At 37.7% G+C, this 15,085-nt stretch overlaps 1 protein-coding gene across 9 annotated transcripts in view; it reads left to right on the top strand.

Moving 5' to 3' along the window:
* The window catches only part of VPS13B (vacuolar protein sorting 13 homolog B), a 700,507-nt gene that overhangs the window by 403,594 nt on the left and 281,828 nt on the right, over positions 1-15,085 (top strand). For all 9 annotated transcript variants that reach the window (XM_053660831.1, XM_053660829.1, XM_053660828.1 and 6 more), the window contains one exon: positions 9,534-9,737. In XM_053660831.1, coding sequence (XP_053516806.1) covers positions 9,534-9,737 — 204 coding nt within the window. The remainder of the gene's footprint in view (positions 1-9,533; positions 9,738-15,085) is intronic.

The raw sequence follows: 15,085 nt of genomic DNA, 5'->3' as shown, positions 1-15,085 counted from the left end.
GAGTCATTTCACTTTATACAAAATTGAGAAGAGAATCAAACAAAGTAGGAGGACTTTTTGAACACGTACTGTTTTTAAGATGTGGCAAGTTCTCTCCTAGGCTCTTTATATGTTATTGCACTTAATTTTCAGAGTAAAGAAGGAAACTCAGATTTTCCTTTGCTCTTGACCACTGTGCTACTACCATATTTCTGTACCCTTTTTGGCAGAGGAGAAAATGCTAATTCACTACGCAAGTCAGGGCCAAACCATTTCTTTCACCTGCAAAGGCTGGACCTGGTGTAGACCTCTGACACTGTGAAGAAGACCAGTTTGTCTTGAAGCCTCACTAGCCTGATGGCTTTGCTTCCTTCCACACCTGTCTCCAAGCCAACCATTCAGATCCTCATGCAGGTTTTTGGATGTGCTGCTTTTTCACACCTTTGGCCTTTGACCCAGTTGTCTCCTTAGCCTGAATACTTTTTTCATTGTATGGAATAAGATGGAACTCCTTTAAGTATTGCTTTCTCTTTCCTGGGCTCCCCAGATCTGAGTCAGATGTGTCTCTGATATGCTTTTATTTGCGTTCTGTACCTAACACATTTTATAGCATTAGCTGTTTTGTAATGGGCTCCAAGTTGTAACTGACCCAGTATCCCCAGGGCTGGTCACCCCGTCCAGCGTGTAGTGCCCACTCAATATCTTTGAATGAATGGATGCAGTTAGTTCATTGGAGGAAGAGCTGTTTAGATAGGATATAGCTTTTTTTAATTTTTATTTTTCAGTTATAGTTGACATTTGGTATTATTTAGTATAAGTTTCATATGTACAGTATAGTGATTAGACAATCACATAACTTATATAAAGTGATTCCCCCCAATATTTCAAGCATCCACTTGGCACTATACATACCATAGTTATATTACATTGTATATTGTTGACTGTATTTCCTCTGCTGTACTTTACATTCCCCTGAGTATTTTGTGACTACTAATTTGTACTTTCTTAATCCCTTCACCTTTTTCACCCAGCCCCCAAATCCCCTCTCCTCTGGCAACCATCATTTTGTTCTTTGTATCTGAGTCTGTTTTTGTTTGTTTGTTTCTTTAGATTGTAAGTGAAATCAGATGACCCTCATCTGACTGTTTCACTTAGCATAACAGTACTCTAGGTTCATCTGCTTTGTCATAAATTCTTTTTTTAGCCAAGCAATACTTTTTTATGGCAAAGTAATATTCCATTGCACATATGTACCACTGCCTTTTTATCCACTTGTTTGTCGATGTCATTTGGATTGCTCTTGTATCTTAGGTTTTGTAAGTAACAATGCAATGAACCTAGGGATGCATATACTCCACCAAACTAAAAGTTTTTGCACAGCAAAGGAAATCATCAACAAAGTAAAAAAGACAACCCACTGAATAGGAGAATGTTTTCACCAATACATCTGATAAGGAGTTAATATCCAAAATTTATAAAGAACTTATAAAACTCAACAGCAAAAAAACAAACAATCCAATTAAAAGATGGGCAAAGGACCTGAGTAGACACTTCTCTAAAGAGGACCTACAGATGGCCAGTAGACCTATGAAAAGATGCTCAGTGTCACTTTTGAATTAGTGTTTTGGGATTCTTTGGCTATATACCCAGAAGCAGAATTGCTGGGCGATAGGCAGTTCCATTTTTAATTTTGCACCAATTTGCATTCCCACCAATACTGTACATCCTTGCCGGCACTCATTTATTGATTTATTGATAGTCTTTCTGACAGGTGTGAGGTGATATCTCACTGTGGTTTTAATGTGTTTCTCTAATTAGTGACGTTGAGCATCTTTTCATATATCTACTAGCCATCTGTGTGTCCTCTTTGGAGAAATATCTATTCAGATTCTCTGCCCATTGTGTAAGTGGTTTGTTTGTGTTCATTTTGGTGTTGAGTTGGATGAGCTCTTTATAAATTTTGGATATTAACCCCTTATCAGATGTATCATTGGGAATATCTTCTCCCATTTAGTAGGTTGCCTTTTCATTTTACCGATGCTTTCTTTTGCTGTGAAAAAAAAACTTTTTAGTTTAATGTTGTTCCATTTATTTAAATACCTTTTTTTGTTTCCCTTGTTCAAAGAGATATAGGGAAGATATAGTTTTGACCTTGACTAATGTGGGGAATAAAGAAGAATTTGTTTGCTTTTCACCAGTTACTACATTACCAGCAGTTTTATACTCTTGGGATATAGTTTTAAAATAGTAATTTTTCAAAAAGGAGAAGTAATTTTATATTTGGTATAAAACATGAGAGGACAACATTTACATTAATCCCATGGTAAGAATTGTCTTCTAGGACAGTGATGAGGAGGAGGGACCCCCCCCACAATATTGTAAAATCTTTGTTACTATAAATCTTTCTAATATCTTCTTACTATCTGTTTGATCACCACATCATAGTTATATTTCTTTTTTTATTGCAAATATAGTTTATTTGGCCTTCTATCTTTATCTCTTTATTTTCCTTGAATGCTGGAGGTTTGTCTATTTTTGGCTTTGTTGATCTTCTTTGCCCTTAAAAAATTATTAATATGTTCTCTTATTTTCTTCCTTGTAATCTGTAGTTTATTTTGCCTTTTTATGTTTACCTCGTTAATTTTTAATCTTTCTTTTTTGCTAAAACAGGCATTTAAGACAATAAAGTTCCAAGTGCCACATTACATACTACAACCTTTGATACATAGTTTTTGTTTTGAAGTGTTTCTTAGTTCTTATATGACTTTTTGACCAGTGAGTGACTAAAAAAATGTGTTTTTAAATTTCCAAACGTGGGCATTTTTGTAGGTTCTGTTTTAAATAGAATATCTATTTAATTGCATCATGATCAGAGGACATAGTCCATATAATATTAATTCGCTGAAATGTGTGGAGGCTAAGTAACTTTATTGCCCATCAGGGGATTTATTGGTTTCTCTGTGTGCTTGAGAAAAGCGTATATCCACAAGTTGTTGAATGCCATATCCTGCCAATGTCCATTCATCAAAATGACTTTTTAAAATGCTATGACTTCTTAGGGTTTTTTAAATGTGCTTAGTTAATATATTTCTGAATGAGGTGGGCTGAAATTTTTTTTACCATGGTTGATATGTCCATTTTTCTTTTACCATATATGATTTTTAAAATTTTTTCAACCACAGTTTACATTCAGTACCCTTCTGTACCAGTTTCAGATACAGCAAAGTAGCCTCTTTTATGTTTGATTTTGTGTTATTACCAATAAATTTAGAATTGTCTCAACTTTCAGTCAGACACACTGGATCTTTTATATTTCATTAGTAACTTTATTTTAATAATTATTTTCCATAAATGTCAATGTCGAAGTAACTATTCCAGCTCTCTTTTGGCTTGTATTTTCTTAGTATATATTTTTCTTCATTATGATTCTTAGTCTCCTTGTACACTTAAGTTTTAGGTATATTTTCATTAAAAAAACAGAATAAAACTGATTTGTTAAATCCAGTCTGACAGTTTTATTTTTTAACTGGACACTTTAAATCACTTGTGTTACTGTGATTATAGTTGCATTTGGATTTATTCTTTTTATGAGCTATTTGTCCAAATTTTTGTTTTTTTCTTACTTTACATTATAACTTTTGCTCTATTTACTTGAAAGTTACATGTTCTATGTCTATTATTTCAGTGGTTACTCTAGCTATTTTAACATGTGTACTTAACATCTGAAGTTAATACCTTTGTCTTCCAAATACAGTGAAAGCTTGGTTCTCAGACATTTTAGTTCTTGACCAAGTTGTTCACAGAAGAAATGTCTGTTGTCTGACAAAACTTTGGGTCTTTTGACACTTCTACCCAATGAACCTTTCATGCTGATACCTGTATGATCAGTCATGTATCTCTCAGGCAACACAGGAGATTCGGTTTTTGAATGAATTGCTTCTCAAGCAGGTTTTTGGAACAAATTAAGTTGGAGATCTGAGGTTTCACTGTACAAACACCTTAGAACACTTTACCACAAATTACCTGATCCCTTAGCTTATATATTATGATTGTCCGGTACTACTTTTAGCCTGTATCTCCTCACAATTTTGGCATCATTTACTATTTTAAAGATAATATTTGTTTATATTTACCCATGATTTACCAATTCCTTTCTTATCATTTCTTCTTGAGATTCTTTGGCTATTTGGATCTAAGGCTTAGCATTTTTCAACGTTTGTAGAATAATGTTACCTTTTCAACTGGTACCTCCTCCCCATTCACTATATTATCTCCCTGAAGTTCCAATGAGGTATATTTTAGACTTTCTTTCTCTCTTTTCCATTTATCTTAACTCTCTTTCCTGTACAGTATTTCTTTGGTACTTTGGATTACATTCTAGATTTCTTTGGGTGATTCTTTCATTTCACTAATTATCTCTTCCATTGGGTTTAGTCTGCTTGAGTTTAAGTAATTCTATTTTTATTTGTACTTCTACATAGTTTTTATTATTAAAATCTTCCTTGCTTATACTTTTTTGAAAGACTTTATTTTTTAGACCAACTATAGGTTTAATTGACTTGTTTTAACGAAAGCGGGGGGAAGTCCAGAGATTTCCCTTAGACCCTGCACTCCACAGCGCAAGGCCTCCCCCATCACCGCCACCCCCACTGGAGTGCTGCCCTCCTTTAAACCGATGAGCCCGCATCAGCAGGTACCCACCCAAACCACAGGTCGCTGTAGATTTTACCATAGATTCACTCTGGTTTTATACAGTTTGTGGATTTGAAAAGTGATGACATGTCATGTATCCATCAGTACAGTATTGTACAAATAATGTTTTCGATGCCCTAAAAATTCTATGAGTTCAGCCTACTTGTCCCCTCCCAACCGACCTCTGGCAACCACTGTTCTTTCTACTGTTTCCTTTTCAAAAATAATATATAGTTGATATTACACATTATGTAGCCTTTTCAGATTGGCTTCTTTCACTTAATAAGATGTCTTTAGTTCCTCGACATTTTTTTCTTGGCTTGAGTGCTCATTTGTTTTTTGTGCTGATAACAGTTCATTGTTTGGACATACGCAGTGTATGAAGGGACACGTTGGCTGCTCCGAGTTTCAGCAATTGTGAATAAAGCTGCCATAAGCATCCGTGTGCAGGTTTCTGTGTGGACACGAGTTTTCAGCTTCTCTGGGTGATTGCTGGATCACATGTTCATTCTTGTAAGAAACCACTGAACTGACTTCCAAAGTGACTACCATGTTTCATTCCCATCAGAAATAATTGAGAATTGCTGCTGTTCCACATCTTGCCCGCATTTGGTGTTCTCCGTTTTCTGGACCCTGGTCATTCTAATAGGTGTAGTGGTATGTCTTCGTTTTTAATCTGCATTTCCTGGTCACACAGGATGTGGAGCACCTTTTTGTATATTTATTTGCCATCTGTTTATCTTCTTTGGTCCTGCTCATATTTGAAAGATGCATTTTTTTAAGTTGCTTCTTAAACAACTAATTTATATTTCATGTGTGCTATTCCAGTTTGTGAAATCTTTGAGGGGCATTTTCTTCTGCCCATTTTCTTTCTGCTGTTTCACTCAGGTGCCTTGTTATCTTGTGCAAATTGTGAATTTTGTCTGTTAGCCTTTCACTTTCACTTGTAACGTAACCTGTGGATATTCTTAGAGTGGAAATTGTGTTCATCTCAGGAAGATTCACTTTTACCTTTGCTTTTGCCTGTCAGCTGGTGGCACTGTCTACCTGGAGCAGGTCTCTCCAGGTTTATACTAAGTTTGGTTTCATCCCAGATTTAAAGCTGAGACCTCCAAGTGCTGTCTTGTGATTGCAGAATCCTACAGGGACTATTTTTTCCCCTCTGTACCTATTGCTAAGCCCAAGGTCAAGATAGTTAGGTTGGTAAGTTATCTTGGCCCTTTCTGCATGGGCATGTGGAGGGTTTTTTAAAAAATTAATTTGAAATACTTAACAGATGCATAGGAAGTTGCAAATATATAAATATATGGATAAAGTCCTGTGTGCCCTTCCAGTTTTCCACCAGGTAATCCTTCTCCAGCTTTACTGAGGTGTAATTGACAAAATTGGAAGACATTTAAAGTGTACAACATGTTGACTTGATATGCATATACATTGTTAAAGGAATGGCCACCATTGAGTTAACAAACACATCTAGTACCTCACATATTAACTTCGGTTTTGGTGTGCTTTTTTTCCAGTGGGAACATTTAAGTTCTACTTTTTAGCAAATTTTAATCATATAATATGGTGCTGTCAACTCTGCTCACCGTTTTATACGTTATGTCCTCAGAACTTATTTATCTTGTAACTGAAAGTTTATGCCCTTTCTGCATCTTTCTCTACTTCCCCTCTTAGCCTCTGGCAACCATTTTTTTTTTTTATTCTTTGCTTCTATGGGTTTGGCTTTAAAAAATTCTAAATATAAGTGATACCATGCCATATTTGTCTTTCTTTGCCTTATATCACATAGTGTAGTGCCCTCCAGGTACATCCATGTTACTGCAAATAAAAAGATTTCCTGCCCTGGCTGGCGTAGCTCAGTGGATTGAGCGTGGGCCTGCGAACCAGAGTATCGCGGTTCGATTCCCAGTCGGGGCACATGCCTGGGTTGCAGGCCAGTTCCCAGGAGGGGACGCATGAGAGGCAACCACACATTGATATTTCTCTCCCGCTCTTTCTCCTTCCCTTCCCCTCTCTCGAAAAATAAATAAAATATTTAAAAAAAAGATTTCCTAATTTTTTAAGGCTGAATAATATTTCATGTGTATTTCATGTAACATACAGAGTGTGTCACATTTCTCGATCCATTCATCTACCAAGAACACTTGTGCTGTCTCCGCGCCGTGGCTGTTTCCATGCTGTGGCTGTTGTGAACACTGCTGCGGTGAACCTGGGGGCGCAGGCGTCTCTCTGAGGTCATGGTTCATTTCCTTTGGATCTGTACCGACAGTGGGACAGGTGCTTCAGATGGTAGTTCTTTTTTTTTTAAGTTTCTTGAGGAACCTCCGTATTGTTTTCTACAGTGGCTGTACCAGTGACGTTCCCAACAACGGTGCACCAAGGTTTTCTTGTCTTCATATCCCATCGGCATTTGTTATCTCTTGTCTTTTTGCTCATAGACTTACTAATGGATATAAGGTGATATCTCATTGTGGTTTTAATCTGCATTTTCCTGATGATTGGAGATATTGAGCACCTTTTCATGTACCTGTTGAACATTTCTATATCTTTAGAAAATGTGTTCAGATCTTTTGCCCATTTTTAATTGGGTTACTTGCTTTTTTATATTGAATTGTGTGAGTTTCTTATGTATTTTGGATACATGGTTTGCAGATAGTTACTCCCATTCCAGAGATTGCCTTTTCATTTTGTTGCTGGTTTCCTTTGCTTTGGAGAAGCTTTTTAGTTTGATATGGTTCCATTTGTTTATTTTTGCTGTTTTTTCACCTTTGCTTGTAGTGTCAAATCCAAAAAATCATTACCAAACGATGTCAAGCATACCCGTATGTTTTTTTCTAGGAGTTTTATCATTTCAGGTCAGGTCTCGCATAACTTCTTGCGTAACTATAGTATAATATCAAAGCCGGCAAATTGACATCATTGTGATCCACAGCCAAGCTCACATATCACCAGCATTACATGCACTCATTTGTGTCTGTGCGTGTGTATGTGTGCATAGTTCTGTGCAGTTTATCACATATGTGTTAATGAAACCATCGTCACAACTAAGGTACAGAACTGTTCTATCACCGAAAGGCTTTGTAGGAGGGCTATTTTTAATTAACTTTTTCACTGCTGATAGAGTCCTTTGGGACCCCAACTCTGCATGCAGGGTCTCCTGTGGGTGGGCCTTCAGCTTTATCTCTTCTTGTACAGTTATCAGCCAAAAGCTGGCTTTGGGTGCTTATTTATTAAGCACCTGGTTTCGGTTTTTTTGAGGGATTTTCCAGCTTCTGTTCCTTGTTGCCAGTTCTGAGATGTGTTTAAAAAAGATACTTTCAAGCATTTTCATTGTTTCAGATAGGAGTTTCATTCAAGGTTTCTAATAATCCATACTTTTTTCTAGTTGACCCTAGAAACATTAAAGTACGTGTATTTTTATAGGTTTCATTATAGTTTTTTTTTAACATGATTAGAAAAGTAGACATTGCCCTGGTGCCTTTGAATCTGATTAGTTGATATTTAGATGTGGTGTTCATTAAGAATTAGGTATATAAGTTAATGTCCTTCAGGAATGGTCATAAAGTTTGTAATGGACCTCTTTACAAATAGTTTAATTTTTAGTCATATTTTATATATCTTTATATTAGTCTTCATACTGAAATAACTAAAGCACAGAGATAGTAGTTTCTCCAAGCTTATGGTCATCAGAAAGACTGAGGGCAAAGTTCACCTGAATCTTTCACTTCCCCATTTTCTACAATTCAGATTTAAATTGTTTTGCAATTAACTGTTAAGATGGATTTATATGCCCAAGTACTATAATTTCAAAAGCAAACAAAATAAACTCTAATCTTGATTCTTACACAGTCTGAAATTTTTTAGTTAGCATGGTTAGAAATATCTGGCTATTATTGCTCAATAAGCAAATCCTTTTTTTATTAGGAAGAAGAACCTGTGGAAAGTCATGTTTTCCACAGACAGATGATGGGAGGAATATAGCCAAGACAAAATATGGGGAATTTCAGGCCTAAATGAAAAACGCTGGTGAAGCTCAGTGTGTTTGTGGTTATAATCTTGTGATTATGCAGTTTCTCCATGTGCCAAGGACAACAGAAGGCCTGCTGTTCATGCTGGGCTAGGTTGCTCTGTTTAGCTACTAATACAGCACTAATTGTATTTCCAAAAATACTTTTTCTTTTTTCAAGGGTTCTTAAAGTATTTTAGTTCTCCTTAAAATTTGTTTAAGGAATTTATTTGAAATTCAGAAAGCACTGGCTAGATTAAAATAAGTAAATGCAACTTTTGTATGGGGGAAAAATAATCTAGGGAAGAAGGCAAGGCCACCAGCTGCCTGAGATTGCTTCTGCGCATCTGAGTTTGTGAAGGCCTGAAGCCAGAGGCTCCTGTGTGTTCTTATTGCCATGGACAGATTGCAGTGCTTGTCTGAGGCTTTGAAGATTTGTCAGTTCACATCAGTGAATTGAAAGAGCACTCACTGCTAATGATATATTGGGAAAGATTGACAAATCATTGTGATGTTATTGTGCTGATGTACATGGAGAGACCTTAGGCGCACAGATGTGGGAGGGAGTGGGGGAATTAGGGAAAGGGTGATCAGGAGAGCTTTTGTAGAAAGTGAAATCAGAGCTGGGAATCACATAACTCATTATAAGGTTATTCTAAGTGGTAAGTTAAGTTTGGGATACATTTTTTTAGTCATAATATGTGGTAACTTTCTAATACCTGCCTCATAGGTTCAATTAACCCAGTACACTTGCCAGCAGTCCAAAGGGGGGAAATGATTATAATACGTTAGTGAGCAGGATGAACATAGAAGATTGATATTATCTGTTTGCCTTTTCTCACTGCCTTTCCAGGAGAGCCTTGAACTTAGGAATTCTTCGAGACCCTGGATCAGAAATCGAAGACAGACAATACCAAATAGACCTGCAGTCTATCAATATTGGTACTGCGCAGTGGGATCAACTGAAACCAGAGAAGGAAAGTGGCACGGGAGGGGTGCTCCCAGAGAGTGAAAGGAATTCTCAGAATCCAGCCCTGGAGTGGAACATGGCCAGCAGGTAGGAAATGACTGAGAAACTCTCTGTACTTTCTAGTATTTCATTGCCAAGAGAGCTGTTGCTGATAGAACCTTTAGCATGCCAAAGCTAAATGTTTTGGTATTGCTTCTGCATTTCATGACAAACAAAATGTATTTTTAATTGAATCTCATGATTTTACTGGGAAACCAGTTAATCCTGCTATTACACCATAATTATTACAGATTTGAGATTGTGTCAGCCTTTTTTTTAAGTTTGTTAATTGATGAACAGTTCTACTTTAGGCTAAGAATACATTCACGTATCGTATTCTTTAGGCTAAGAATACATTCACATATTTTCCCTTGAAATCCATTGTATTCAAGGTCAGGTTTTTTTTCAGTCTCTCCTTTCCACTTACAATAAGAGGAGAAAACAACAAAGGCTCTGGTTGGTTCTTTTAAGTCCACTTTAACTAAAAGCAGCTATGTTCACAGAAACATTTTTAAAAAGAATTACTCCTGAATGTGACCTGTAAGATTTGTAGAGAGCCAGGCCATCTTACCTGGGCTATTCATGGTTCTCATCAGAAGGGTAGGATTGTCTGCTAGAAGGAGGGGACTGGTCATAAATACTCTTATATTGCAAAAAATATACATTGTATATTATAAATAATTTTCATGATTTAACAAAGTTATTTTTCACCATTTTGTTAAATTTATAAGATTCAATAACATCTGTTGCAGATAGCATTCCATGGTGGTTAGTTGATTGGATTTAAAACATTGTGTGCAGACTTTGTTGTATGCCTTGTGCAATGCTGATTTCATTGGGTTTTTGCCCCTTTAACACCAAAACTATATTTATCCATGTCTTAGCATTAATAATAATGATAACATTAATAATAGACTGTATAATGTTTATCACTTTATATAATTTCACAACAATAATAGAGTTAGAAACTCTTTTCCTAAATTATACATGAAATAACTAAGCCCTAGACATGATCAATAATTTGCCTAAAATCAAATACTATGTGGCCGTCTGTACTGCTTTTTATGAAGTTTTTTTTCAGGTGCCCACATTCTTTTCTAACATCATTGTGCTCAGTTCATAACGAGCTTCTTTTAGCTTTTCCCCAAAACGTGATTGCCTCTTGCGTGTAGGCTTCTGTGTGTGATCTTCTCTGCCTGGAACTCTCTGAAACAGCCCTTCTCATTTGCCTCCTCAAGTCGCAGAGCAGACAGACATCCTGTTTTTCAGGAAGTCTTCCCTGAGCCCGCACAAAAGGTTAGGTTTCCTTTGTGTGTGCTCTTAGATCATTCAGCACATTTAACTCTAATTATCTATATACTTTGTCTAGGTCCTAAGCACAGAGTTCATCACCATCCTAACAGAAGTGCTTTCATGACATAAAATGAGCAATTATAGCCCTTCATAGAAAAGTGACTGAATGTGCCCATAAGGAGGGGTATAAATTTGTGTGAAAAATCTCCCACAAATGAGAAACGTACACTTCCGGAGAGGGATGCTGTCAGGGAGCCATCAGCAGGCGAAAGTCCCAGAAGCTGCAGGTGATAAGTGTTTTGGCCCTGGAGGGAGGATCTTGGTGTACACCACCCATCAGTGCACCATCCTGATCTCCGAACACCGCACGATACCAGCCAGGATCCAGTTCCCTCACTCCTCCACTTCACTCAGGTTCCAGCTTTAGACAGTACCAGCTTAAGAAACTTATGTGCCATCATTTCTCAAAAATCACGAATTCTATCATCAACAAAGATGGACCTGATTTTGCCTGGAAATTTTATGACCATCGAGGCTTAACTCGGTCATATCTCAGCTAGTCATTCCTCAATTTATTTGATTAAAACTTTGCATGTGTGTGTAAGTATGTTTTAATAATTGATTGAGTTGTAATTCACATGCATAGAATTAGCCATTTGAAGTGAACAATTCAGTGACATTTTATACATTCACGATGTTTTGTAACTGCCACCTCTACCTCTAACCACCAACCAACTCTGTGTAGCTGCAGTTATTTTCTTCACTCCAAACTAAAACGCTTTCCCAACAACCAGTTTCTCTGCATCTCTTTCCCTCCTCGTGGCCCCTGGCAGCCACCCATCCGCTTTCTATCTCCATGAATTTATCTGTTCTGGATATTTCATACAAAAGGACTAATATAATATGTGACCTTTTGTGTCTGGCTCATTCATTTAACACAGTGTTTTGGAGGTTTGTCCACATTGTAGCATGTATCAGTACCTCACTGTTTTTATCGCTGATGTAAGTGCCTTTGTTTATCCATTTATCTGTTAGATGTTTTGGCTCTTTTCACCTTTTGACCCTTGTAAGTAATGCTGCTGTGGACATTTGTGACAAGTGCCTGTTTTCAGGTATTTGGGATATACATAAGAGTAGAATTAGTCATATGGTAATTTTGTGTTTAACTTTCTGAAGAACTGCCAAACTGTTTTCAAAAAAATGGCTGAATTGTTTTGCATTCCCACCAGCAATGTTCAAGGGATCCGGTTTCTCCACATTCTCACCCGCACTTCCTTTTTTTCTTTTTTCTATAGCCATGCTACTGGGTATGGTTTTGATTTACATTTCCATAACAGTAGTGTTGAGAAACTCTTCACATATTTGTTGGCCATTGTGTACCTTCTTTGGAAAAATGTTTTTTTTTCAAGTCTTTTGCCCATTTTTACTTTGATGATTAGTTCATCTGTCTTTTTCTGTCATTGTCCATGTTTTTGGTGCTATATCTGAGAATCCATTCCAATTTCAAGATCATGAAGATTTATGCCTATGTTTTTTTCCACATTTTTTATTGTTGTTCAAGTACAGTTATCTCCATTTTCCCCCCCACCCTGGTCATCTCTACTCCCACCTTTGATCTTTGGTTTTGTCCATGTCTCCTTTACACATGTTCTTGAAAAGTACCCTGTGGAGGCAACTTTGCCCGCAAGTCCCCCCATCCGCCATGGATGAAAATGAAACTACCAAGACATGATCTGCTTGGAGAGGAGAGGTGGTCAGTCTCTCAGAAGAGAAGGACCAAGAACCTCTTCTTTAACGGCTTTTATTAGGTTGTAACACACAGGAATACAGGTAAAGCTTATCAGTCAATGTCAGGCAGCAAGGATCAAACAATAGATAACATTTCAAAGAAATCTGAGGGCTTAATCTGAGTCAGTGTCTGTCAGGTAAGGAGGTTGCAAAAACTTTGGGAGACATACTCATTTCCTGCTTGGACCCTTATCATATGAATGAAAGCACTCTTAGCAAAGCAGGCTTCACAGGACTTCAGGAATTCTTTCTTGTGCACGATCGCCCCGGAACCCACTCTAGCTGGCAAAGGGATGCACCACCTTCCCAGTCATAGGTTTTTAGACTTAAGTGGAGTAGAGCCAGGAAGTGCTTCTCCCAGATACAAATGGGGACTCAGGCTATGTCAGAATAGCCAGGGGACAGGGGTCCATCACTCCCTCTTTGTTGCAGCCCCCGGAGTCCTTCCTTGAGGGCCTCCCAAGTGATCGTGTCTGGCTTAGGTTGCTCCTCCTCTGAGGGGTCTTACCTGTGTCTGACTAACCGACCAAGCCTTGGGGGCAGGGGATGAAGCAGAAGCAGCATTTGCTACCAGAGACGAGCTTTGTCTCCTAAGTGGCTCGCAGTCCAGAGGTCACTCACTCAGCCTTATCTATGGGGGCAGTTACAACTCCTGAAACCAGGCAGAGCGGTTCCAACATTCATCTTTATGCCTGTTTTTATTCTAAGGATTTTATTGGTTTAGCTCTTGTAGTTAGGTTGTTGATCTATTTTGAGGTTGGTTTTGGAGTTTGTTTGTTTGTTTGTCTGTATATATAGTATGAGGTGAAACTCCAGCTTCACTCTTTTGTGTGTGGCTATCCAATTGTCCCAGTACTTTTTGGGGGATACAAAACTGTCTTTCCCCATTGAATGTTCTTGGCACCCTTGTCAAAAATTAGCAGACATTTGAACATTCAACATGTGCTTTGCAATGTCTTTTACACTAGAGACACAAGATAAAATAATTTCTAATATGTGCCTTTCTGTTACATGGTGCAGCATCCAGTCAAAAAGACAGACTATTAATTAACTCTTAGGGTGCAGTGCAGCAAGTGCTATGACAAACAGAAGTGGAGGATGCTGAGGGTCACAGAGGAGCCACATCAGCAGGACAGACGCATTCCATGCACATAGGACATCTCAGGCTAATAAATGTGACAGGCACATAAACAAAAAAAAATCATCTAAAATCTACTTAGGTGCAAAATAGAGGATTGAAAAAAAGAAATGAATAGTTAACTCTACAGGTGCTTTGTCAGGAAGTCTCACAGGGTACACAGCTTCCGAATTTGTTTCCACAGAGTGTAAGTAGCAGGAGCAGGACCTGAACTAAGGTCCGTTGTGAACTAAGACAGCAATAGGTCTGCGATCTAGGAGTATGAAAATGTGAAATGCTTCATTTACTTCTGAATACTCAGACATAACATCGTGCATAGCACATAAGTACTTTGTTAATAAATATTTTAGTGAATTTAATCAAACATTGAATGATTAGATGATTAAGTAGAGCTGATAAATCACATGACTGAATGAATGTTTCTGATGAAGTAATTCTGATGAATGTGTCTTCAAATGACACAAAAAATTTAGATCTGATATAACTTAGTTCTGCTGATTAACCTTGACAGAAATATAAACAGAACCTTAATATAATTTTTTCATTCAATAGTGTTAGAGGTAAAATTCAAAAGGTAAAATTGTTACCCAGTAAAGAATAATTTGTTTCCACCCCATACAAGTATCCCAGTTTTTATTCATTCCTCCTGAGTACATTACTCCGTTTTGTCTTTAATTGTAATGTGTTTATACATGTATGCTGGGGAGAGGGGAGCAGGGAAGTTAAACATAAAAATCATCAAATTCTAAAGTGGATAAGTCTTCTGCTTCCAAAATCCTACTTTTTCAGCTGAGGGAACACATCAGGGTTCAATCAAGTCAGCAAAACCACTGAAGTATTTTAGCATAAAAATTTCTTTTAAAAACAAGATCTTATTGAATTCTAAGAAGCTGGCAAGGAAGGGCCTAAAAGAGGGAGATGGCAGATCAGAGAAAGGTCACTACCCAGCCCTCTTGATCCTGTGCCCTGGGTAAAAGATGTGTAGCTCCCAGGGCAACCTGGGAGCCTGGCATGACTAGCGGCAGGAGGGACCTCAGGAGGCTGTTAGAGTAGAAGTCCGTAGGAGGCTGCTGCCTCTGTGTCTAGGGGCGAGCCTGCAGTTGCTGTTGGTCAGCAGGGCCAGTGGGTCAGGAAGAAGGGCTGGCCACAGAGTCAGGAAGGGTGAGGGTAAGCTGGA

Source organism: Artibeus jamaicensis, unplaced genomic scaffold, assembly GCF_021234435.1.
Source record: "Artibeus jamaicensis isolate MK-2021 breed Jamaican fruit bat unplaced genomic scaffold, CSHL_Jam_final scaffold_916, whole genome shotgun sequence".
NCBI lineage: Eukaryota > Metazoa > Chordata > Mammalia > Chiroptera > Phyllostomidae > Artibeus > Artibeus jamaicensis.
The sequence above is the reverse complement of the archived record's forward strand: the minus strand, read 5'-3'. Positions and strand labels throughout refer to the sequence as shown.